The sequence below is a fragment of the Doryrhamphus excisus genome, chromosome 21, assembly GCF_030265055.1.
Source record: "Doryrhamphus excisus isolate RoL2022-K1 chromosome 21, RoL_Dexc_1.0, whole genome shotgun sequence".
NCBI classification, from domain to species: Eukaryota; Metazoa; Chordata; class Actinopteri; order Syngnathiformes; family Syngnathidae; genus Doryrhamphus; species Doryrhamphus excisus.
In genome coordinates, this window is record NC_080486.1 from 785,004 (window position 1) to 811,155 (window position 26,152).

The window sequence follows — 26,152 nt, forward strand, 5'->3', positions numbered from 1 at the left end:
AGATCACCACACGTCCACCTCTGGGACGAGCACCGCCTTGTGGCACGGGTTAAACCCAACCGAAGGTCACATTGAAGCTAAACGTGCTCTCCTACCAAATGATGTAAACATGCTACCAAATGATCTAAACATGCTATGGCCACCTAAGCCATAGTCTGTGTAAAGATACGTTCACGCGTGCAGACATTGGTAGCCCTGGCCTTCGTCAGTGGGAGGCTGGGGGGGGGGGGGTCTAATTGGAAGAAAACAGGTTGTTTTGCAGCTCTCGATGGCTGTTTCCTCATCCGCCCCTCTCTACTCCCTGATCCCATCCAACCATCTTAATTAGCACGGACTATTTATTTTATAGCCTGCAAATTGGCAACCACGCTCCAGTGGCGACAGAAAGGGGGGGGGGGGGGGGGGTAGGGGAAGTGAATAATCACCAACTCAGGAACTGAAAAGAGGGTTGGATGGTATTAAGGTGGTCTGGTGTCGACTCGCTTCATGCGACCCAAGGTATTTAAGTGGCAAAGGAATGGTACGACCCAAACACAACATCTTTATTAATAGACTGAACCTCCCAAAGGCTAAAATGTCGTACTTGAACCAAATCGTATGAAAACCGGGGCGTTTTAAAACCAAGGTCTGACTGCGCTTTGTTTGTGTGTGTGGATGAGTGGAAACTTCCATCAGCCCAAAAAGGCAACCGGCGGTGAGGGCTGCAACATTTCCAAAATCCTGTTCCTTTTATAGCCGACAGAAGTTTTATTCTTTCAGATAAAATCCCCTTCAATCTGCAAAGATTAGCGTGATGTGTTAGCATGCGGGCTCGACATATGCTTTCCTTTAACAGCTTGGCAGCGTACACGGAGCCACATCAAGGCTGGCTGAGGGCCCGTTGAAGTGGGCGAGGTGGCTTCCATGCTGCCGTTGAAGACCAAACCCCCCCCCCCCCACCGCCCCCGCCAACCACATTCAAACTCATCATTTGCTGTTACTCAGAAGGATGACTAAAAGTCTGCTGGAGGGCTCTCGAACACGACTCTTATCTTGAACAGAAAATAGGCCGCTTTGTTAGCCTTTATTAGCCTTGGCAGCCAAGGTGCTTTTCTCCACGCAGGCACCTGTAAAAACACTTTCAAGGTGTGTGTGTGTGTGTGTCAGGCGGGGCTGGGAGGGGGCGATTTTAGCGACTTTGCTTGACGACACGGCCCAGTGCCGTAGGTCACATCTGGCACGGAGACGTGCTGTCATATGCACACAAAGAGACGCTTGCCTCATGGAAATATAAGACACCCAATCTGGGAGAGGGCAACCAGAGGGAGACTGCCTTTACCTCCAGACCCCTTCCCACTTGAACGTGGTGTCATCCCTCATTTTAGTGGACCGGGGTGGGGGCAGGGGGGTCTTGTCGCAGGACACTTTAAATGCTGTAAGCGTGTTTGTCACCAGACTCGGGGGTTCTTTTTTAATTTCTCCCTGAAAGAGTCCATTCTTCACCTGTGATGTCATCTGGGTTAGCGTGGCAGGTAGAACGGGTGGGAGTGGGGGGGGTCCCAACATAAAGGTTGCTAATGATCTGCCAGCGGACATCATGGAACATAAACATTTTCATTTACTTAAGCCCAGGAACAACACCACCTCCCGAAAGTCCCAACTGGAGCGCAGCCATGAAGAAATGGAAAAAGAAAGAAAGACTGAAGCCCCTTCACACCGCCCCCTTCCGCCCAGCGTTCCGCCGTGCAGCTTTGTGGAAAGCAAAGAAAGACGTACAGGGAGCAGTGGAATGTTACAGCCTTTAATGATGGGGGTAATAACGCTGTGTTCCTGGTCTGGGAATTGGACAGCTGGAATGCTGGGAGAAGTCGTTACTGAACACCTGACCAATGGAGCTGCCCTTTAAAGGAGAGGTAGACTTTTTTTTAGGAATGTTGGCCATCAAACCCGATCCTGATGTGACACATCTGTGAACACGTGTCTTATCTTCTCAAAATATAAAACGGCTCGAAAGAGGCAGCTCATGAATGCTTGGACTTCCTGCCGGCAGTAAATGTTGGAGGTTTGAGGTTGTCGCTCGGCATTAACTTTTGTTTCTTCCTTTTTCCTGTCGTAAAAGTGTTTGTTTAAAAGCGCCGCTGCTTTGTCTCGAACACGGTGACCCATCGGAGCGTGCGTGTCGCTCTGCCATGAGTCAGCCCGACAAACTCCCTTTCTCTCTTATTTTCACCCGCCGGGTAAATTCCACCGGGGCGGCTGCAAACGTCTTTGGTGATAAAACAAGGAGACGCTGAGTCAGTTAGGGGGGGGTTGGCTGACGGCAGGATATATGTTTCCTGTTTCTTGTCAACGCAGATATGCTACACATGGCCGAATGGCGCAGTGTCCAGTGTCCACGGCGGAAACGTCATTGCTGGGCTTTGGAGGAATCGGAGAATGGAAGCGATGGGAATTTGCTAAGACATTAAAGAAGCCACATTTCATAAAACTGGCATCACATGCTTTTAGTGGGGGGGGGGGGGGGGGTCTCTTTCTTGTGAGGAGCAGAGACGATGAAGGGCAGACTCGCATGCCCAAAAGGATTTTTAATCCAAATTGTTGGTTGTGGGAAGGTATGTTACGAGAATAATAAATAATAAAATATTATGGGTCTGAAGTAGTAATGATGAAAATAACATTTATGAGATGAAAGTTTATCATAATAATTTTATGAATATATTAATAGGAAAAAAAAACAAGACAAAATTGCAGTTTTAAGAAAATGAACTTTGTGAGGAAAAATATTGTGATATTGGGAGCATAGAGTTGAAATATGAAACATTTTTTAAGTTGTAATATGAGAAACAAAACCAAATAAAGTTGTATTATTTTTATTAATATGAAAAATGAGGTTGGGACGACGTTTTAATATTCTGAAAGTCAAGGGAGAAGTCAAGAAGGTTACGTTTGCTGAAAAGATGTATGGTAAATGTTTGGGGGGGGGGGGCTGATCAGCACCATAGCAGTCATCTCAACATGACTTATGTTTTTTTCCAAAGCCCACATGCGCTCCAGGGAGTCGGGGGCCCCGTCAGAGGAGGATGTAATTGATACAGACGGAACCTCCAGCGTGGTTTGTAGGATTAAATTGGGACATTTTTGCCAAATTGGTCCAGCTAGCACGGAGAACCGCAGCACCGAGTGTAGGAATAAATGCACCTTTCTTTTTCTCGACGTCGTAAGGCCGTTTTCCAGACCAAACACGAGAAGGTGAAGCTGTGAAATTAACAGCACCTGCTGTTCTCAAAAGCCACGCTTTGGCTGCTCCTCCAAATGTCAACTCCCTTTGGAGCTAAAATGCTCCTCATAAAGCTTTCATCTTGGATTAAAAGCAAATGGACGCGCTTCTCCCTCCACCGTCCCCGCTAGCGGACGGACTAAAGCGGGTCTGATGGCCTGAATTTGCAGCCCAGCACGATGCCTGAGTGGAAGAAGCAGTTTGCCACATCCACTTACGCTACAACAACTGGAGCCTGCTGCTTTTCATCAAGCAAAAACTCCTTGCAATTATGTTCTTGCACAACCCCATCTGCAGCCATCATGCCGGCTGTCATGTCAGGGCGGGGGGAAATGATGTTACCCTGGACGCGTTTCTGCCACTAATAGCTGCAAATGGCCGCCCTGGATGACACGTGGCCGTGTTCCCAGTCAAGCGGGATCAAAGGGAATCTGCATGGAGAATATCTTTCCTCCAAACTTCCCGTCACTTGCTGAAAAGTTTCCTCTGGCTGTCGGCGCCATTTTTATTTTATCTGCCACTCGCGCTCCTCAATCCCAATCCTCGGCTTCTGATGCCGAAGGCAGGGATGAAGTCAGGAAGGTTTAATGAAACCGACCTCACCCTTTAAGTGGGAATGTAGCTTCAAAAGCTAAAGACTTATTGTTATTGTGTTATTTGTAGTCTGGGTCCATGGCATGTATTCGTTGGAACCCGACCCCAACGGCCGTCACTTTGTTTTCAAGTTGCCAAAAATAAAATCACCATTTTGGAGTAAAAAGTGACTTTGAATTATTATTATTTATTATTATTATTTAAAAAAAACAGCTCTAATTGGAGGAGAATATGAAGAGAATCAACTGGTAATATAAGGAAAAATTTAATGTTAAAGAATAATATTATTAGTAATATTTATATTAGGTGGCAGGAAAAGTTCTATGATGAAAATAAAGGCAAAATATGATGGGAATTATTTCACATTGTGTGTGTGTGTGTGTGTGTGTGTGTGTGTGTGTCATCTCTATCCCCTGCAGAGCGATGACACACCTGCCAGGTGCGTCCCAGGTGTGCTTGATTGACAGTCTCCCTCGCCTTCTCACTTCCTGCTCTTCCAATCATGGGCGTGTGTCTGGAAAAAGAGATGAATCTCAATGAGGTTTATCTGCTGAAATGGAGGATGGATGGATGGATGGATGGATGAATGAGAGAGAGAGGGACCAATCCATACGTGCCCCACAGTCTGTGCTGTTGTCCGGGTGTTCGGCCATTTTGTTTTGGGATGGTGTTAATTAGCTGCCTGGTGTAGCGTGTTTGGTTTTGTCGAGAGGAGCAGTCGCTCTGGTTTTGGTGAGTCCGTTTGTGTTTCCCTTTTTGTATCCTTAACTCCTTCACTAGTTCTACATCCTGGTTTTGAGGCTCGTCTCCTGTTTTGTTTTGGTGGGGGTGTTTCTGTTATTCTGGGATGAAATACTCCATTGTCTTTCACCTCGCAGTGGGCTGCTTTTCCCTGACCGCCATTTTCTTTTCATACCTTTGTTGCGTCCCATTCTACTCTAGATATCTTTGGGACATAAGAGGAAGGAAATTATAATTGTGGAATAAAATCCAAGAAGAAAGTAGAAATGGTGATTGTGGTGTTGCAGAAATGTTGAGGTCATAAATACATCTGGGAAGCGCTAGCGTTTAATAGGCTAACCTCCTCACCAAAGTGCTTCTTCGTCTACATGTCCATCACTCGTCTTTGTCCCATCTCACACTGTCCTCCTGTCCCGCAGGTCCCGAATGCTCAAGGAACTTCACGTCCAACAGCGGCGTCATCAAGTCCCCAGGCTTCCCAGAGAAGTACCCCAACAACCTGGACTGCACCTTCATGATCTTTGCACCCAGGATGTCGGAAATCATCCTGGAGTTCGAGAGCTTCGAGCTGGAGCCGGACCCCACGCCTCCCGCTGGCGTCTTCTGCCGCTACGACAGGCTGGAGATCTGGGATGGCTTTCCTGGAGGTACGTGAAGTTTGGCTTGCTGTTCTAAACATTAGCCATCGAATGTCAACATGTCTTCTCATTTTGGTTTATTTATGGAGAGAAGTTGTGTATCTTTAAATGTGGCTACTTCATGTCATTCTTTGTTTTTATTGGGCATCAGCCATGATGATGCCTACAAGAACCAATAACAATATGGACTAGTACTGTAACTTTACAGTACTGTTAGTACTATATATTTTACCATAGTATGAAATGAAAGGCTTCCATCAGTCAAGCGATGGCGACGTGTGGAGTGTAGATGCCGAGTTGCTAGCAGGTTTGAATATGGAGACAAAGGAAGTAGGAAGCAAATATGTCCTAGTTCTGCGTTCAGTCAGCTCGCCGAGGCCGGGAATCAAAGGCAGGAAGTGGAGCCAATCAGGTGAGGCTGGGAGATATCACCTCTGAAGTGTTTCCATGTGCCAGACAGCCTCATCCAACAATAAGCAACGGGAATAAAATGATTTGTCTTCTTGTGTTGGGCATCCCGACATGCCCGCTGGATCAATATTGCATTAGCCCCCAAGCCCCCCCCCCCTCCCCCCGCCTGGCACAGCGGAAGAACCTCTGCTTCTTCCTCCAGTTGGAGTAAAGACGAGGGTTCATGCTGACGCTCGTTAATATTTCATTGGGGTGGATCTTGGAGATGGCCTTCATGCATCTTAGCGTGTTGACGATCACACGTGTACTTTCATGTACATGCGGGCGGCTCATGAAGATGAATCGGGGCCGTCATGCTGCGCCCCCTGAAATCCCCGTGGCCTGGCCTTTGCCTTTCATTCATCAGCGAGACGGGAGGGGGGGGGGCTGTGTTTGGATGACAGCGGGCGGCGGGGAGGCTGCACTGTCACTCGCCACTGATCACAGCGTTAGCAACCGCAGATAAGCCGCACGTCCCCCCCCTCACCCCCCCGCGTACCGACATGTATGCATGCTCGGTAGCGTGCACGGATCACAGCGCACGTGCAGCAAGGTCATTGTGCCTGCTTGCTCCGACATTCCGTGTATTCTTCCAAGTCTGCTAAGTGGAACCGAGCCCGGTGAGACCTTTTGTCTTTTACACTTTCTATTTTGTCTGCTCACATTCCGCTCGCTCACGGAAGAATAGCAGGTTGGGCAACAGGGGGAGGAAGGTCTGAGGTATTTACGGCCGGCAAGCAGACGGTGGTCTCGGTCACCGCTGCTGGTGGACGTGGAATGTCTGGTTCCAGCGGCGTTGGGGGGGGGGGTTCTTGGCATGGGGTCGTAGCTGCAGTTGTTGAATTAAATTTCATCTTAAGAAAAACTAGACATGCTCCAGCTTTCCTACTGATACTGTCCAGTACTTCTTTGCAGATATCTACCGATACCAATACCGATACTGGCAGCAGATCTTCCCTCAAACTAATTTTCCTAACGGATGCACCGACTGTTTTCCGACTATTTTCATATTTGGAGCATAGAAAACTTTACACATTTCTAGATACACTTTTAACATGATTAGAGCCCTCCAGACATGAAATAACACCCCTATAGTCACCTTTACACTCCTGTTCCTTTATTTTTTTTATATTCAGCCATTTTGTATGCCACCTACCCTTACTAGGGTTTGGCAGGTATGCTGGAGCCTACACAGGAGCCTGCTGGAGCCTACACTTCTTCTGGGTCCTTCTCGTTATAACTGCTTGATTATTTTCCCAAAATGTGTGAGCATGGTGGGGAAGGGGTTTAGTGTGGTCCCGATGGTCCAGCCCGGTCTTCCACTCTGTCTTTCTTTTCCCCTGTAGTCGGTCCGTACATCGGAAGGTACTGCGGTCAGAACACGCCGGGAAGAATCATCTCCTACACGGGCATCCTGGCGCTGACCATCAACACCGACAGCGCCATCGCTAAGGAGGGCTTCTCTGCCAACTTCACCGTCATGGAGAGGACGGTTCCAGAGGGTGAGTTGGCATCCACGTCCCAGACAATCCGACACACGGGGAGGCCGACGTAGACGCAGCCAACGCTGCTCAGCAAAAAAATATGTACGACTCTTAGGCGTCTGAATCTTAACTATGTCGTTGTAGAAGATGAGAAGGCGGTAGAGAGTAGAGAAGAAGAATATTACACAAATAAAGTAGCAGATGTCATCCATGCTGCTTTTTATGGATTCTCACTGGATTAATAGGCTTTTTAAATAAACACCTCCTGGTTCTTCATTAGTGGAATGTCTTTTACTAGTCCTACGTTAACACTCGACAGGCCCAGACGTGCCCCAAAAGGCAGATTCTCCCAACACACACACACACACATACACGCACACACACACACACACCTCAGAGGTTGCAACATGCGGCAATACCATCACAGGGCTCGACCTCTTGACCCCATTTTGCAAAAACGCTCCAACTAAACATTTCATTAAGAAAGACGAGGGCGGCTCGGAGTCATAAATCTGTCCAGAGGCTAAAGACCACCTTAAACACACACACACACAGTCAGGAGTCAGACAATCACAAATCCACCAATCAAACAACGTTTCCACTTGCACACATTTTGTCCTGGTATGTGTCGTGGCATTACGTGTTATTTATTTATTTATGACACGCCTGAGAAGTGTGAAGACTAGCGTGTACTATGTGTTCTCTTCATGCATAAATGATGCACTCGGTACGCAAAATGGCTGCGCTCACGCACGACTTATTTACTCCTTGCCAAGTCGTTTTTACGTCGAGTGGACGGCGCTCGTACGTGTGCCACACATTGTTCCCTTGTGTGGGTATGTATTATCTCCACCACTTCCTGCACGGGTGAAACAGTCGTGGCGTTATTTGGTCCCACTGTGTCCCACTGACGCATGACCTCCTATTTGCAAGCTAGCTACACCATGTTAACTCAGTCCATATTTGGAGAATGGCCAAAGAGCAAGAAGGAGGCAATAAAGGAGAAACAACACCGCGTGGGAGGGAGGAATGCTGACTAGAGGACACGGCTTTGGGCGTTATGGTTATGAAATCCGATGCTGCAGAAATGACTTGACTTTCTCCCCGAATCGCTCCAAGAGGTGGCGGAACGGTTGCCCGGGTCTCTGATGTTGTTTGCACACAGGTCGTGGTGCGGTCACGTTGTATTCACGACTCGTTCACAGGAAGTGTGTGTGCCACAACTTTTGGACACTTAGACTCCGCCCCCTTTTAACACAAATGTTTGGATTGGCACACAAAATGGCTTCCCACTGCCAGGACAAAGTGCAAAGAAGGCTTTACTCTGAGGAGACACAAACTGCAAACAAGGAAGTCTGATATCAAATCGCTGATTTATTTTGAATATATTACCACAGGAGAATGCTTTATTTGTCGATGAGCTGGACCAAGACTGTCTTTCTTGCCTCCGCATGGCAACGGCAGCGGTTGACTGCAAGTCGGTGATGAAGGTGATAAGGTGATGAAAGAAGCCCTCAGATCCTGCTTATCATCATCTGTCAGCTACCTTCCAGGCTTGAGCGGCCGCGATGCTTGGCAGATCATGTGATCGGGTTGTGCCAGTGGTTCCCAACAAGCGGCTCTTTGTCTTCTCCCAGTCGGTGATGGGCATTCGGCTTTATGCTTGAGAAGTCAGATTGACGAGCGATACGGCTCTTGACTGTGTTCTCGATATCAGCACTCATGAGTTCTTGAGTGAAGGCTAATGTGAAATGGCGCTAGTATGTGATAGTGATGCGCGATACATATGATGTTGTTTTTGATCCAATACCAATTCAGGCTGGTATCGGCAGCAATACCAATACTTTGGGCAAATTCACCAACTGTCTGTTGAAGTTTAAAAAGTTACATATTTTATAACATAGCATAATTTATGTGAATAAATGCTGTATGTGACAATGGTATTTTAGACAAACACTAAGTAAAATAATAATAAAGCATTAAAATAAATGATTAAGAATAAACTTTATTCACAATTCCCACAAGGCTCGGTTTACCATCCGTCATCGTTTCTACAAACATTTCAGGGAAGCATTACCTCAAATGACTGAAGTATCCAAAGTATCGATATTTGGATTTTAGAGCATGAACACTGGTATCGGGGGTATCGTATTTCAGTATCGACCCGCACATCACCAGTGCTTTGCTGGACGTTACCGCCACTCCGTTCTCACCGGTGGCGTGAGGTCTGACCTCCAAGGATCGGGAGTCCGAGGACGCGGTGGAATTTGTAACCACGGAGCCCGGCATGTCGAAAGGGCCGCCCCATGTCAACACAAACATGAACCCCCTCCAGCCTCGGGCGGAATGTCTTTGGAGTGTGATTTACAACCCGGAATACAGATCCTAAATACAGCTAATTTGTCCCCAGAGACCAAAGCCAAAGAAAACACCACCCTGTGCAAAAACCCAGCTATGAACAGTTCCAGTCCAAGAGGGAAAAGGTGGCATGGAAGTCACTTTCACGCCGAAAACTCGCCAGCCTGAATATTTTATGGAGACATTTTTACTTCTTAATGCAGAACACTTCCATCCTGCATCCATTAAAGCAGGGGCGAATGAAGCGGATTTACTGAGGCGTCCCTGATGTGGAGGTCTTGAGTGCTCGCCATGTGACATTCTCCTCCCCAGAGATGAGCTCTGAATCTGGGGGATCGCACACTGGCTAGATTGTGGATCATATATATCAACTAAATATCTGAAGCATTTCCATCAATGTGTCATCATTCTTTTTGTAGACTTCGACTGCAGCGACCCTCTGGGAATGGAATCGGGTGAGATAACATCTGACCAAATCGTGGCCTCGTCCCAGTACAACCCGAGCTGGTCCCCGGAGCGCTCCAGACTCAACTACTACGAGAATGCATGGACGCCTGCACAGGACTCCAACAAGGAGTGGATACAGGTATCGCCATTTTGTTATTTCTCCTAAATACCTGCATTTCCAGGGAGTGTAGGCGCTCGGGATCAGACATTAGCGCTACATGTTAGCATCAATGGACCAGATGAGTCGATTGGAAATAGGTGGATGCTTTCTGAAACTGGTTACTCAAACAAAGCAGCGTACGTGTTGGGGACTCAATTTGCTAAAGAAAGGGAGAAACATTCCATCTTACCAGGATGTACAGGAAGTCCACGTCCATAATGTCCATCCATTTGTCATAAAAACATGACTGATTGTTTAAAAAAAGTCTTAGACCATATAATTGGGTATCTAGTACTTGCATTTACATTATTTCCTATGGGGAAATGACCTCACCCACGTTTTCCTACACTTCGGTTTTCATCTGATCTTTTGGAACAAATGAGGAAGTCTGAGGTTCTTCTGTACCCTTTTGGAGCCCTCCACTCTGGAACATACCTGCACCTTATTTGGGCAAGGTACAGTTGAGCCAGACAAGGGTTTTCTTTTCCTAGCGGTATTAAGGAGTATTAAGGAAAGCTAAAACAAACAGTTGTACTTCATGGAAACAAAATACTTCAATCTTAAACCGTCTTCACATCTCCCCACTTCCTTGTCAACAAATATGACCATATGTCGGCCTATCTGCACAACCACCCCGGCCCGTTGTGGAGTTTTACATGGAAAGTTTAACCCCCCCCCAAATTGAAGCAAGTTACACAAGCACGTCCACTCCCAGCACACCCCCCTTCAGTGATCCAGAGCACTACCTAGATGCAAATGGGGCGTGTTTGATTTATTATCTCAGCTCCTCCAGGCCTTGTAAATTCCCAGACTTGCTTTACTTTTTTCGTCAGTAGTTTTTTTTTTCTTCAGCACTCGCTGCTGAATGGTTTGGCCCTGGCGTATTCCCGAGGGCATGAATAATGGAGCCAACCCCAAGCCAAATATTTACTTGTGCAGAGCCATAAGCAAGCTTTTCCTTTATTATTGCAATGAAAATATTGTCTTGGGATCCCCTGGTGCTTCTTCAGACTAATTTAATCAGTGAGAGAATGTTTGTGTGTGTCGATTTGTGGGTGACTGAGCAGGTCTGGAAGGAGTCCAGCGAGTTTTAGTGGACCAGGAAGCTAAGATACTTTCCCTCAAGGCAGACATTCTGGGCTGGATGATAATTATTGGAGCGATAGGAGGGACAAGCGATGATTTAAAAAAAAAAAAAAAAATGCAAAATGGCTACTACCCATACTGTGCGGGTTGAGCAAATCAAGCGCTCCTTTTTGATGTTAACAGCCTGTGGCAACTTCCCCTGAGCTCACATGTAAACAAACATTCACTTTTAGAGGAAGACATTGGTTGTACCAAATGCTCTGTGATGAGGGGGACGAAACCTTCTCATCCACCTGAAACACCAGCATCACACCGTCTGCTCGGAGCACGTGTCCGAATACAGTGCACCTTGCTGGGCCACAGCCGGTGGCTCCTCCCTCTCTATACTCCGCTTCTCCTGGTAGTAGTGATGGGCTAGTAGTCATGTGACCTCTATACTCTACTTCTGGTAGTGATGGGCTAGTAGTCATGTGACCTCTATACTCTACTTCTGGTAGTGATGGGCTAGTAGTCATGTGACCTCTATACTCTACTTCTGGTAGTGATGGGCTCGTAGTCATGTGACCTCTATACTCTGCTTCTCCTGGTAGTAGTGATGGGCTAGTAGTCATGTGACCTCTATACTCTACTTCTGGTAGTGATGGGCTAGTAGTCATGTGACCTCTATACTCTACTTCTGGTAGTGATGGGCTAGTAGTCATGTGACCTCTATACTCTACTTCTGGTAGTGATGGGCTCGTAGTCATGTGACCTCTATACTCTACTTCTGGTACTGATGGGCTAGTAGTCATGTGACCTCTATACTCTACTTCTGGTACTGATGGGCTAGTAGTCATGTGACCTCTAGACTCTACTTCTGGTAGTGATGGGCTAGTAGTCATGTGACCTCTATACTCTACTTCTGGTAGTGATGGGCTAGTAGTCATGTGACCTCTAGACTCTACTTCTGGTAGTGATGGGCTAGTAGTCATGTGACCTCTATACTCTACTTCTGGTAGTGATGGGCTAGTAGTCATGTGACCTCTATACTCTACTTCTGGTAGTGATGGGCTAGTAGTCATGTGACCTCTATACTCTACTTCTGGTAGTAATGGGCTAGTAGTCATGTGACCTGTTGACCAATTGAACATTGAAGCCTCGTAGACGACCTGAGCGTGGCTGCCAATCATTCCGAGGAATAATCACGGCCTCCCTGACAGCCAAAGATGTTATCTGGTAGGAGGAAGACGTACTCCCAGTTGCCAAGGATGGTAGCAGCTACTTAGCACAGCATCCCAACATGCCTCTTTACTAACGGAAATCGGTAAGACCCCCGCAATGATTTGTTGTCACTGGAGACTCCCCTCGCTAGGCGCTATTGATCGTATTGATGATTTGATTTGGCAGTAAAATGTGGATTTTAAAAGGGATGCACGCTAATGGGCTGGCTTATTTACCCGATGCTAATCGCATCAAAAACCTTTCAATTGCAAAGCCAACGAAAGAGCCGCGTCTGCGGTTGCCACGTAATTTATGTCGGAGGAGTGCACGCCACTTGTGACAAGCACCCTGAGCACTCGCCCAATTATCACAAGTGCTATTAAAAGAGTGGAATTTGTCATTTTGCTTTCATTAGGTCTTTCTGCGGCGGTGCAACCAGCTCAGATCCCCTCACGGCACGTACCAATCATCTCCGCGTGGCGTTCATTCATTATTTATTTCATTATTCTTCCCCGGCCGTGGTTTCAGGCTGACGCTTCCATAATGCATGGGAGGCCACCTTTTGGTCCGCTCATCCGCTTGGATGCCAGGGGGTGGCAGGGGGTGCGTCTTCTTTGGGTCATTTGGGGGCGGAGGTGTAGCTCATAACCAGCAGTACATTGAAATGGACGTACGCTAATCCATCCGTTCTCGCACTCAATTGGTTCCAGACCGAACCGGGATGGGGGGATTTTGCAAAGTATAAATAGAAGCTCTTTACAACCTTGGAAATATGGTTTGTTGTAGCATTAGAGACTTTTTGACCTGACATAACACCCCTATAGTCACATTACCTGCTTATGAGCAAATATAGCATCCATAATAAGAGAAAGTAAAGTGAATGTATAGATTCTAAGGGCGAGTGCTTTGCGTGTGTTCATTCTTCACCGAAAGACGATTAAATCATCGAGTAAGACTCGTTATCCGTCACCATCATGAAAGGGTTTAGTTGTTTAGCCTGGGTCATGAATAAATACTCTAGATAATAATAATGTTGGCTAAAGCATGCTAGCAGAAAGATGACAAATAACAGCGCGGGCTATTGAGGCTAAATTATAGATGTGATTCATACATTGGTATGCTGCTGCATGTAATGTTGCTATTATGAGTTGTTCAATAAAAAGGCTTTTAAGTATCGACAGTTGGTCTCTCTCCAAGACATGTCAATTATTCATGTTGTGTGTTCATGCAATCAATGGCGGCCCGTGCAGCTTCCACTGAATCATTCAGACACTCCAGCGGCTCTTTCAGGCCATCGGATCCTCTCTCTCCGATATGCTGGCAGTCTTTGCAGTTTCTCCCGTTATGGCCCCCAAGGAACCCTTAGTTCTCGGGCCGCTGAGCTCACATCCACAATGTGCAAAGGCAGGTGTTTTCCTGACAATGCTAATGTTAATCAAGCTTTTACATACTGCCGCTACCCTGACTCCATAAATACCATCATTTGGGTCTTAAGCCGCCCGGTCTTGGGGGTTCGCTAATTCAGTTTCACTTCAACCTGCTGCAGGGACGCCTGCTGTTTATGCTCTTAGGCTTCAAAGAACTTGAAGAACCACTCCCACTTTCATGCTCGGAAGAAGGCGGCTGGCGAGAGAGAACTTGTAGAAATGATCTGAAAGGACAAACAATCCAGGTCTTGTGTGGCATCCCTCCCTCGCCACTTTGTTCAATAATGTTACAAATCCTGTTGACAAGGTGGTGAAGAGCTTTTCTGTGGACTAGACTAGTCCTGCATGTGTGCTCCTACAAGCACTGCATGCCGTCCTCCTCATTCTGCTGCATCTTGTGCACACAGGTCCTGGTTTACAAGGTGGTTGCGGCAGAACTTATTTGCTGAGTGCTGATCCGGAAAGCAAACAGCTGTGTAAAATGCCTTCCACTTAGCCAAGATAACAGGTTGAGTTCCGCCGGCTAACCAGCAATTGCTCACTTCCCCAACAAACGACACAATTATGGACGGCGCGTGTTCTCTAGTCTGCTTTGAAGAAGAGCGCAACCTAAAGCAGCGTTCCCCTTTCATCCAAACCCGCGTGCCGCCATTGTTATGCCTGCTGCTGGAGATGATGCAGGAGACGAGCAGCTTATTAATAGCAGCTCCTCACTGGATGGAGTCGGAGAACATGACTTCCAGTATCATCATCGTGAATGCGGCGTACAAGTGGAAACAATGGAAGCCGTCTCCGCTTCCTTCCTTCCATTGGAAAATCAATGAAGGGATGGAGAATCACACTTGAGTGGAGTCGCTGAAAAGTAGGACTCGGAATCAGGCCGTGACGGGACAGCCCGATGCCATGAAATGAAGCGGCTGGATGTAAAGACCCTGAGACCAAACCTCAGCTGGTAATTGATCATCATGATCGCTAATGGGTCCTCCTCGGCCGCATTGGTCTCGGATGGAGTCATCAGGCAGCTGCCAGACGTGACACACAGCGCCGGCTTAGACTTCCTTTTCCTGTCCAAGGACCGTGTCATCGGCAGTTACAGTCATGACTCAGCCCTCCAGTCCTTCGTACAAGTCTGGCGATGATGATGATGATGATGAACAGGAAAACCAGTCTAGCTCCGCCTAAGAGATGATAATTTAGCATCAAGAGTCGTCTGAGTCGGTGAATACAAGCACCTCATTAACTTGATTTCTTTTTAAACTGCCATAAACCCCAATAATTAAAAATATTACATTGTAGGAAGCGTTCTATTCCTAACCTGATGTGGAGTCTTCACTACATAGACGCCACCCAGGGCTGATAACACGAACACTAAATCCTATATCGGGAAAATTCATGCATTGTGGTCTCATTAACGGCTATAAAAATACTAACGGCTATAAACGAGGGACAGCTATATATACATGTCTCTGTAGGGTAGGGCCCCTTTAAGACCCCCGAGAGGTGCCATGACTAAAAATAAGCTACGGTGATAAATGCGAGGTGTGAGTGGAGCTTATGGAGGTCCTTGACTCATAAAATTCCCGATGACGCTGTCAGGTCATGGAGATGTTCCCCAAAAGGAATGAACGCCTCACGTTGTGTTGTTGAGAAAGACGGAGTATTTGTCTTATTGCCATGAAACAAAGGATGGATTTGATATGATGATGTGATTCCATGCGGTCCTATTCACCGAGGCGGCGTCATGTGACTTGTTCCAGCCGCCAACCACCAACGCCTTCTTCAGTGCAGGAGCATTTTAAAAGACTATTTGACAAGCGTCTTCCCGAGCTCAGACCTGCCAGCTTCTTGGCAGCTCGATTATAAGCCAATCAGGCATGGAGAGATATATCGTTGGAGAATTTGCTGGGCTGTGTTTGATTTTTATTCCTGCGAGCGTCCTACTTTACCGTGTTTTCTCACCACAGTCACGCTACAGCGACCGCGTTTCGTGTGAAAACACATCACGCGGCCTGGCATCAGACTTAAATGGTGTACACTGTGCTCAGGCTGATTATCCAATTACACTTAATTGCCTGGAAGATAATAGATGTATTTTTTTATATTGCTGAATGTACTTTGTTCATCCGGCGATGGCAGTAATGGAGGCAGATAATGTAGTATAATTGTATCTTGGGGAAACGACTGGATCACGTACAGACTTGTGTTCATACTGTACCTGAAGTCAACTTCCTGTTTGGATCTACTTGCACATTCTTACAAGCTGAGCACATATTTAGTATTTATCTTTCACTGTCTGCTGGCAGTTGTGCAACACACTCAGGTATCCGTTTTCAGGTATCCGTTTGGAAAAACCACAATAAGAAAATACTACCATCACTACGACCAGGAGAACAGAGTATAGCGCATGAGGAGACCCCTGACATGGCCTAACAAGGTGCACTGTATTCAGGCACACGCTCCGAGCAGCCAGTGTGAGCCAGGTCTTTCGCAAACCTTTAGCACTTTCCCAGAACTGGAAAAGTCACCGACCCCCCCACAAAATCAGTATGATTGAGCCCGTCGAGGATGCCGTGCCCTGCAAGTCATACATAGTCATCGTCACAAGTCGTTTGTAAATCCTCCTCGTTGCTCTCTGCTCTGGGAAGGGCGGCCGGCGCCGTCCGCAGGCTGGAAGAACTTTCCCTGCTCGTTATCTGCGTTTGTTTGTTGTTCTACGGCCTGTGGAATTCTTCACATGCAAAGCACTCCTCTCATCCTGACCCCCGTGACCTTGGTCTGCTAGCTAGCGCAGCCTGGGCCGTGTTGTTGTGCTTCTAACAAGCATCCATGAATAAATCACGCACCTTCTTTCCATTACCCGGCCCTACCGGCTGCCAGTCTCCATGAAAGTGGTCCACTCTAGACCTCACCTTCTACGTCTTGGAAGCCGTCCAAATATTCCAATTGACTTCACTTTCCGGTGTTACGGGGTCACTTGGAAAGTCAAGTCCAGGAACCGTCTTGATCTTATGTTTCAGTGGACTAGAGAACCTACACAGGCTGGGAAAATGACCACACCGTTTTCAAGGAAAGGAACCGGGTGTCCAAACTGTGGCCCCTTCTATAGTTTCAATATCTCCTTTTATCCTGATACCAGATAAGCATATGTTATACTGTATAGCATTATTATTTTTGTAAATTCCAGACTTGAGATGTTCCTGTGCTCGCTGCAACGCTCCATTGCACCCCCCCCCCCTCCCCCAATATTTCCCATCCTTTTTGAGGAGCATGTTTTCCTTTAGCACCATGTTGGTGGTATTTATCTCAGCATTGAAAGGACCTGAAGACAATAAAGACGTAAATGCCATCCTCCATCCTGCTTGTTTAGTCGGCTCTCTGCTTTATGAAACGGGGACGGATGAAATAAAACCCTCAAGCTTTTTCATGTAGTCTTTATTTGTGGACGCTAAACACGTTTGGGTTAGTAGCTTTAGCCTGCAGACGGCGACACGGGCGTCTCCTTGACCGTGCGTGTAATTCCTTGGACACGAAGATTCCGAGATTATGAAGGTAGAACATCGAAATTACTGTTTTTTTTGTTGTTTTCTTGTTAAATTCTATTTTAAGGGCCAATAAAAAACGGCAAGGGGCCACACTTTGGACACCCTGCTGTAGAGGCTACATGAGGAGAGGATGCAGAATAAATGTTGATGCTGACGATGCTGGCGTTGAGCCGCCTCCGCTTTGATTTTCAGGAGGCGCACGTGCATCTGTGTTCCATTTTGGTGTTTTTTCCAAAGACCATATTGACCGTTGAAAGCGGACTCTCTCATCGGGATTTGGAAAGCCGCTCCGCTGATGGGCACACTTGCTGTTCTGGGGCGTCTGCATGCAATTACTCCTCATGAATGTCAGCTCAGCCTGTCAACGATGGCGTTGGCGCTTATTAAAGCAGCTTCTTTAGACAGCATATGTTTAAAAGTCTTTCACTTTGCCACTCACTTGTGGATTAGGGGATTGTACCCTGGGATTATGGCCCCCGTAGAATTCCAGGCGTGTGTGTGATGTTCCTGTCGATGACTGAATGATTGTTGTGGCGCTTCACCGCAAGCCTGCAGTCACGTCCGATAAGGCGCGGATGTGCTGTCCGTACAAACAATATGGTTTTGTGATCATGCATGATGGTTAGCAAGCACACGCTGTGGTGCGTTCAAGCGTTGAGGAAAGCCAGCCACGACGTTGCAGAGCATCTGCTCGGCAAATGTATACATGTTACAAATATATCCAGAACAGACGTCCGCCCACACACACTTTCGCTATCTGGCCTCGCTAACCTCCTGTGGAATAAATGGTAGTCCGACAGTAATCAGTCACAGTTCAGCGCTGCTTCGTGAAGATGATATTTCATATTTAATCTGCATTCATCCGAACTCTGTCAAGATTGACTTTAATCCAATAAGCATCTCAGGAAATGAGCTTGTCATCCTGCGTCCTTTTCATTCATGGGCTGCTTATTCAATTCCGGTTAGCGTGGTTCTCATCGTATTTCGCTTTCGCTACATCAGGTGTCCAAAGTGCAGCCTGGGGGCCATTTTCAGGTCGAAGCTTATTTATTGGCTCTTGGTGTGTTCCGACGCTAAATGAGGATTGTTGCCCTCATTTGCTTTCACACCAAGATCAGATGTTCTTTAGTTCCGATATTGGTCATCTGCGCCTTGATACGTTGTCGGTATCTGGATCAGATGTCTCTAGTTAGCAGCATGGCAGCATTAGCAGCAGGTCTCCCAACCTGAAGGTTGCTGGTTCCCTCAGGTGCTGGTGATGCTGCATCAGTGTCAGAGCGCTTTGAGTACCTTGAAGGTAGAAGTCCAGGGTTGTAATCAATATCTTGTCAGTCGTGGAAAATCCATCAGCAAAGAGCATCTTTTCAATCTTTCTGTGTGTTCCTGTTCTTCTCAGGTGGACCTTGGTTTCTTGCGGTTTGTCTCGGCCATCGGGACCCAAGGCGCCGTTTCCCAGGAGACCCAGAGGCCTTACTTTGTCAGATCCTACAAAGTAGACGTCAGTTCAAATGGGGAGGATTGGATCACGCTGAAGGAAGGCTCAAAGCAAAAGGTACCAACTTTTCCTGTTTGTAGACCAGATCTACCAGAGAGCTGGTTCCTGGCTAAGACCTCCACAAGTCCGCTGCACAATAATAGCAGACTAGATGATGAAAGAAGTTTATTTATGCGAGAAAGCAGAAACATTTGGAATATCCTGCCTAACACGGGCCAGCTGACTCCAATTGTGCTCCGCTGCGTGTTGCCTTCAAGCGCCACAATGTGGGAAATACCCTGTCATCTGCCTTGGGACGTGCAATTATGCACTCCGCTCGGCGTGGCGATGCTGCCGCTGCGTGTGTGTCGGCGGTCGCTGGTAGGAACTGCAGCCAGGGAAGGAATGCGGCTTCTGTTTGAGTCCAACACCGCCAGCTTGTAAAAGCTACAAAGATGACCCCAGACTTGACAAACGTTTAATGGGGCGTCCTGTTGGAGCAGCTGGTGGAGGCGGGACCCAAGGGGGGAGAACGGGGGGGGCGTGCTATTGATTGCTGATCAGCTAAGGTTTGTCCATCTGGATGAAAGCACCAAAGTGCGGGGTCGTGTTTGGCGTGTAAATACTTTTCAACAGCAACCGTCGTGTTTGTGCACGCCGACCGCCGGGTTTGATTCCTTCACAGTAAACCGTCATGTATCTGTCCATCCGAGCTGAACGCCTCCCTTCGCTCTGTCCACTGGGTTCAGGAGGTCGGAGGATGGTACGGTCACCAGTGTGGGTCAATTACCCACATTGAACCGTGATGGACTGGAGTTGTTTGGTGGTCAGCCGCCAGGACCCTCGGGGGGGAAACGGTGACATGCCCGACCTTTAAACAAGATTCTGTCGTAAAACATGAGATCTGTTGGACAGGAAGGGGCGGGGGGGGCGTCTTTGGTCATTTCTGTTGCAAAAGCTTCCTCGGGTTTCACAGGCCAAGGCTGACTTGGTTTTCAGCAGACAGGGAAAGTCTTTATGAGCAGGACAAGTCGGGTCTTTTAGGGTTTTGGTTTCACTTTAACACAAACTGACAGATGAGTGCAACCGCAGTGCCTTGGTGTCATCCATCCATCCATTTTCTATGCCACTTATCTCAACTAGGGTGGGCGTATGCTGGAGCCTATCCCAGCTGAGGTGGGGCACAATTTAAAGTCTCCAATCATCTTCTGCTTTTTAAAGGGACTATTTCTATTAAGTATAACAAATAATCCATCCTGACTCTGCAGGTTTTCCAAGGTAACACCAACCCCACAGACGTTGCCAAGACGATGCTGCCCAAAGCCACCCTGACGCGCTACATCCGCATCCGTCCTGTTAGCTGGGAAATCGGCATCGCGCTGCGCTTCGAAGTGTACGGATGTAAGATATCAGGTTAGTATGCACGCACACAAGCACGTTCTCTACACAAATACACAGGTTTCAGTGCAAAATAAGTCTTTTATTCCGTATCACTGCAGTCTGTGCTGTTTGGAGGTTTATTATGAACGCTTGGGACAGCTGCGTCCTATTACTTGCATTCTTAGCGGCCTCTTTTTAGCCGTTTGTATGTTTAGATTAGGTATATGTTAGAGATGCTGGAATTGAGCATTTTACCTAAACAGATATCAGCTGATACGGACGGTGGTGTGTGAAGGTGGGATAGTCGTACACCATGATGGCGCATCCCTCCAGCGTGTGGCATGGCTGTTTGTGTAATAACAGAGGACGCGGTACCATCGGCGTCGCAGCTGCACGCTGTGTTTTGGGGGAATATAACCGCACCACGGCACAGAGCGAGTAAACACATCACAAGATGGGAGTCACCACATGGCCTCCGGATGACGTCAGCCACCCCGGGTGCAGCCCAAGTGGTGGGAGACCGGCTCCGAGTGCTGCATTCAAGTCAGTGACTCACCGTTTGAAGTGCAAAATCCCTGATAGCGGAACTTGCTGAAATATCTAAAAATATCAACTTTTGTGGTGAGCTGAGCCTGTTGGTGCGTCCTGGCCTTTTATTTTTTTCCTGAAGATGCATGAAACATTCATAAGAGGCAATTCAAACACCATAAGCAGGGACTTGGGCATGACGTCACGGCGGGTTGTTAATATCAAGATGCAGCACCCTGTTGTTAGTAAATACACCACAGTCTATAAATATCCACCAAGAACCACTCATGGTCCACCCAAACCAAAATGCGGCCCACAAGCCTTTGGATCGGCATCTCCGCCAGCGTGTTTGTTCCTCTGGGTGTGTGCCGTACGGCTGAAGACCAGAAAAACAAATCCAGATGACCTGAGCCGCGTAAATAAGGTACACGTTCTCAGTTTGGACTTTTCCGCCAAGCAGACGTTTGCCTGCACGGGAGTTCCTTCAAGATAAGCGGAGAAAGCGTCTGAATGACGCCTTGTTCTTCAGTCCTCGCTCTCGTCTTCCCGGCTCCGCCACTTAGTCGTGCTGCAGCACAGTGAGCACTTTGTCTCCTGCTGACGCGCAATATGCAATCACATATGGACGTATGCCTCCGTGGGGGGCGGGGGTTAAAAGCGCCCCCCGTCTCCTCGTCTGGGCCTGAAATGTCAGCAGGTCAGGGATGGGTGTGCTGGACTCCAGTGAGTGTCATTCCTGACCTCCTGTAAAGATGGGAAGACGTTATGGCGGCCGGTCTGTTCAATGGGTGTATTGTATGGATGCCTACGGGAGCACCGACACATCTGCTGGGAAGGAACTCGGAAATCCAATCAGGTCCCTGACATCCCAAGGCGGGGGTGTCAAGTGAAGAAAACGGCAAAGAAAGACCAATCAGCAGTCATTTGACAAGAATAACTTAATATTAGTCATAATATTAGAGACGTTACAGTCACAGTATTATTAATATAAGAATTAATATTGGGGGGAAAACATTCTAATATCTAATATAAAGTCAAAATATAATAACTGTGTATAAAATTAAAAAAAAAACAATTTGCATGTTAGCTTCATTGGCCACCCCAAAATTGTCCATAGGTATGAATGTGAGTGTGAATGGTTGTTTGACTATATGTGCCCTGTGATTGGCTGGCCACCAGTCCAGGGTGGACCCCGCCTCTCACCCAATCACAGCTGGGATAGGCTCCAGCGTACCCCCACCCTCGTGAGGAAGATGTGAACCCCCGTTTGGACACCCCTGCTCTTATCTCGTCACGAAAACAGCCACTTTTACTGCAAATGTTGATCCAAAATCAGTGGACAATGTCGTGCTAGCAGGAGGCTGTGTGTTAAAAAGTGAGATTTTTAAGTGCGTATCAAATGACTTGTTTTTCTTCTCCTGATGCTGGTGGTCCAGGAACGTAAGCCCCCGCGGGGACGGACTGTCATCTGTGTGTTTTGTGAAAGAAAGGAAAACTCTGATCTCTTTAAAGTGTCGGAAAAGCAGTTTGGAGAAGAACACGGCGATATGTGTGAAGAAAGGACGAGGGATGAAAGGCGGCGAGCAGCAGATGTTCCCAGCTGCGGCGCAGAAGAGTGCGGCCGCAGTTGAAGACAATGTGGGTTTTTGTGTGCCGGTCTGTGGAGGGAAGCGGAATGAGAAGCAACAGTGGATGCGGGAGTGCGAGGAGAGTTTTAATTGGCTGCCTGGAGACAAGCGCTTCGGGGCGAAATAATTAGTATGCATGAGATCTGTGGAAGGAAAGAAGAGAAGGAAAGATGATAGAAGCATCACAAAGGGGAAGTGTTCCCCTTCCAACCACTTTGACTATTCCCATTACCTCCACACAAACTTGAAATATGTTGGCCTGAGCTCTCCAACCTTTTGTCTCCTAGAGTACCCGTGCTCGGGAATGCTGGGCATGGTCTCGGGCTTGATCACCGACAGCCAAATCACCGCCTCGTCTCACATCGATCGGAGCTGGGTGCCGGAGAACGCTCGTCTGCTCACCAGCCGCACGGGCTGGAACCTCCTGGCTCAGCCGCAGCCGTTCACCAGGGAGTGGCTGCAGGTGGACCTCGGGGAGGAGAAGCTGGTCAAAGGCTTGATCATTCAGGGAGGGAAGCACCGTGAGAACAAGGTCTTCATGAAGAAGTTCCGTCTCGCCCACAGCAACAACGGGTCTGACTGGAAAATGGTGCTGGACACCAGTGGGAACAGACCAAAGGTACTGCTTGAAAGGGTTCCTGACTTTGCTTGCATATTTATATATTATTTGTCAATATGTTCTGCATTCTTCCATTTATTACATTTGCAAAAATGACATTTATAGTTGATGGCGCCACCCATGACGAGCTCGCTCTCGCTGGTTAGTCTAGATCCTGGAAGTGACGCCGTCGAAGTGACACCTCTAGGCTAAAGCAGACGTCGTGTTGCTGCTGGATGTTCACAGTATCCTTGTGATACTGTAAGTTAAATGAGGAAACTTACATTAAGCATCCTCTGTCTTCTACTCCGCCATGCGTTCACCTGAGCGATAGTACTCTGATGTGAGACCGAACCATCAACTATTTACCGTTGGCTTTCTAACATGGAACAATGCAGAACAACATGACAAAGAATATATCATATAAAATGATGTTTGGATTTAACGTGGATGTTTATTATTGTTCGCTAGTAGCAGTAGTGTATGTTAGCTACCTGTGGCTGTCAAGGTTATGTTATGTTATGTATTTCTTTGTGCTCTGGAGGGTGAAACAGTCCAATGGGGTAGAGAACATGGAGTCTTTTCCATCTCCATGCATGCATGTCAAGTCTGCAAGAACCCACATGGGATGAATCCACGTGGTTTAGGAAGTCCTTCTCCATCCAATACTCGCACGTTTCACTGCTGCCTTGGATGAATGGAGGATCAGTATTTCCCATCACCGTCTTCCCGCTTAGTATTCCGCACAGCACGCTCACTCACTTTTCAGTGGAATGGAGAAACTTCACCTGGGGGGGGGGGACTCGGCATACTGGAGAGACAAACCATTTATATTCCTTCCAGCATCGCCGAATGCACACATTTAATAAACACTCACATAGCACACATGTAATGGATGGGAGTCTTCCATTTGTGGCCTTGCTGCGTTGATTCAGCTAATTTAGCTGTTTTTTTTTTAAGTTGTAATATAAGAAACAAACAAAACAAACTTTGTTGTCACTTTTAGAAAATGAGTACTAATATTATGGGGACTAAAGTAGTGATATGGAAGAACATTTTCAAAGATCATCTCTGAAGAAAAAAGTTTAGGGATGTCCGATATCGACTTTTTTGCCGAAAATCGATGTCTATTATGTCCAACCCTCGATTTCTGATATCAGCCGATACCGATACCAACATGTGTAACATGACATATACATGACGTATACAGCATTTAGAATATTGATTTTCATGATCTGGAAACAAATCAGATACCGATATCAACCGATATTGCAATTTCTTGCTGATACGGCTGTTATGGTACATCCCTAAAAATACAGCAAAGAGCTGAGATATGAAATATGCATAACTTCTTAGCATATCAAAGTTGCAGCCCCCTGCTGGAGATGCACATATTCACATTATTTGAATGCATGCTGTATGTTGCGGGGGGGGGGGGGCTAGCATGTCGGGAGCGCACACGCCAGGACGCTGCCATGCGGCGCTGCAACAGCTCGACCCCAATTACAACGTCCATGACAGGACATAAATCTGATCCGGATGGGCTGATGCTTGATTTATGAAGGCTGGGAGGAGGTTTTGTATCCCCTCCCTGTCTTAGTTAGCTGCCGGTCTACGGTCTTAGCTGCCGGGGGGGGTTAGGGTGAAAGTTGCTATCTGTCAACATTCTGCACTAATCTTGTCCGGAATGTCACCTCTTTTGCTCTCTCAGCTTTTTGAAGGCAACAACAACTACGACACTCCCGAGCTGAGGACGTTGGATCCCCTGCTGACCCGCTTCATCCGAATCTACCCGGATCGAGCCACGCCTGCTGGAATGGGCCTGCGACTGGAGCTGCTGGGCTGTGATATTGAAGGTAAACTGCTTTTTAGGATCTATCCAATGACGTCCAAATGATCCATTTTCAGCCTGGCTGCGTAAAATGCAAAAAGGAAATAGGAATATTAGCTTCTTCCGAGCGGAAACAAACATTTCCATCCCCGGTGATGACTTGACTAGCAGCGGTAATGACATCGCCACCAATAGAGCTAAAGTGCCACTGACGGTGCAACCTTTCCCCGCGCATGCTAATGGCTTTTCCAGCTGCGCTAAGGTTTCACAGTAATGACGCTTTCACTCTGCCTGACCTTATCTCTCTCCCGACCACGCTCCGTGCCCGCCATGCCAGCTGCACTCGTGTCCTCGCCATACGTATATTCACCTAATCCACGTCAACTACATCACCAACCTTCCACAAGGCTCGACTCCGACCAAAACACTCATCACAAATCATAGCAATCATCTCATATGAAAAATGCCAAACATGTTGACATCTTATAGTTATACAATAACAATAAAACATGTTCATATGAATGCATCATGCTATTTCTTGGTTAGATTTGGCCTATTAGGAAAACACTGAACCACATTGGATGCATTTATGAAGCATTTGAAGCAATGAAGCATTTCCAAGTATAGAAATGGCTAAACAAAGGAAAATACTAGACATGATGTAGTATTGTTCATTGGTCACTAGGTGTCACTAATGTAACCATAATGTTGGGTGAGGCACACAAGCACCACACTCACAATAACCCCTAACACGGCTACTGAACCCATGCCAAAATAAAGCTAACATCCTGTCCGTCAAACCACTCAGCTCCTCTAGCAAGGCAGCACGTTTATTTTGCTATTATACAGTATGTACTATATTGGCTAATAGGAGGGTAAAGGGGACTCTAGGGGGGTTATTTCATGTCTAGGGGGCTCTAATGTTTTCAAACAGGTATTTAGAAGGTTCTACATAGGGTTTCCATGCTCTACATAGAAGAAAAGGAATATTCCTCTCGGAATTTGCTTATCAGCGGAACCAGTTAGCCGCCATAAAGTACTGCATTGTATTGATAATACCACAAGACATACTGTCTACACACTGGAGAATGTACGCAAAGCCACACGTATGCTAACTGAGGTTGTTAGCATGCATGCATGCAGGCGAGGCGTCTGTCATGCTAAGGAATAGCGTGGCCTCGTGTCCTGGTTCTCAAGGTGCGCTTGGAGGCTTCCTGTCTTCATCCCGCAGCTGTCCGGCTTGTCTCGAATAAAGCCAGCAGGGACACTCGTCTAGATCGCACTTTCATCAAAGCTGCCCTTATTGCACGGGGGGGGGGGGCAAAGAGAC

At 47.3% G+C, this 26,152-nt stretch overlaps 1 protein-coding gene across 11 annotated transcripts in view; it reads left to right on the forward strand.

Annotated features, from left to right (window-relative positions):
• The window catches only part of nrp1a (neuropilin 1a), a 123,643-nt gene that overhangs the window by 87,725 nt on the left and 9,766 nt on the right, over nt 1-26,152 (forward strand). For 10 of the 11 annotated variants that reach the window (XM_058059338.1, XM_058059337.1, XM_058059344.1 and 7 more), the window contains 7 exons: nt 5,011-5,238; nt 7,026-7,181; nt 9,941-10,107; nt 18,780-18,935; nt 20,126-20,270; nt 22,681-23,012; nt 24,703-24,847. In XM_058059338.1, the coding sequence (XP_057915321.1) occupies nt 5,011-5,238; nt 7,026-7,181; nt 9,941-10,107; nt 18,780-18,935; nt 20,126-20,270; nt 22,681-23,012; nt 24,703-24,847 (1,329 nt within the window). Of the gene's footprint in view, nt 1-4,270; nt 4,583-5,010; nt 5,239-7,025; nt 7,182-9,940; nt 10,108-18,779; nt 18,936-20,125; nt 20,271-22,680; nt 23,013-24,702; nt 24,848-26,152 lie in introns of those variants that run through there. The other variant, XM_058059348.1, reaches the window with a different exon arrangement.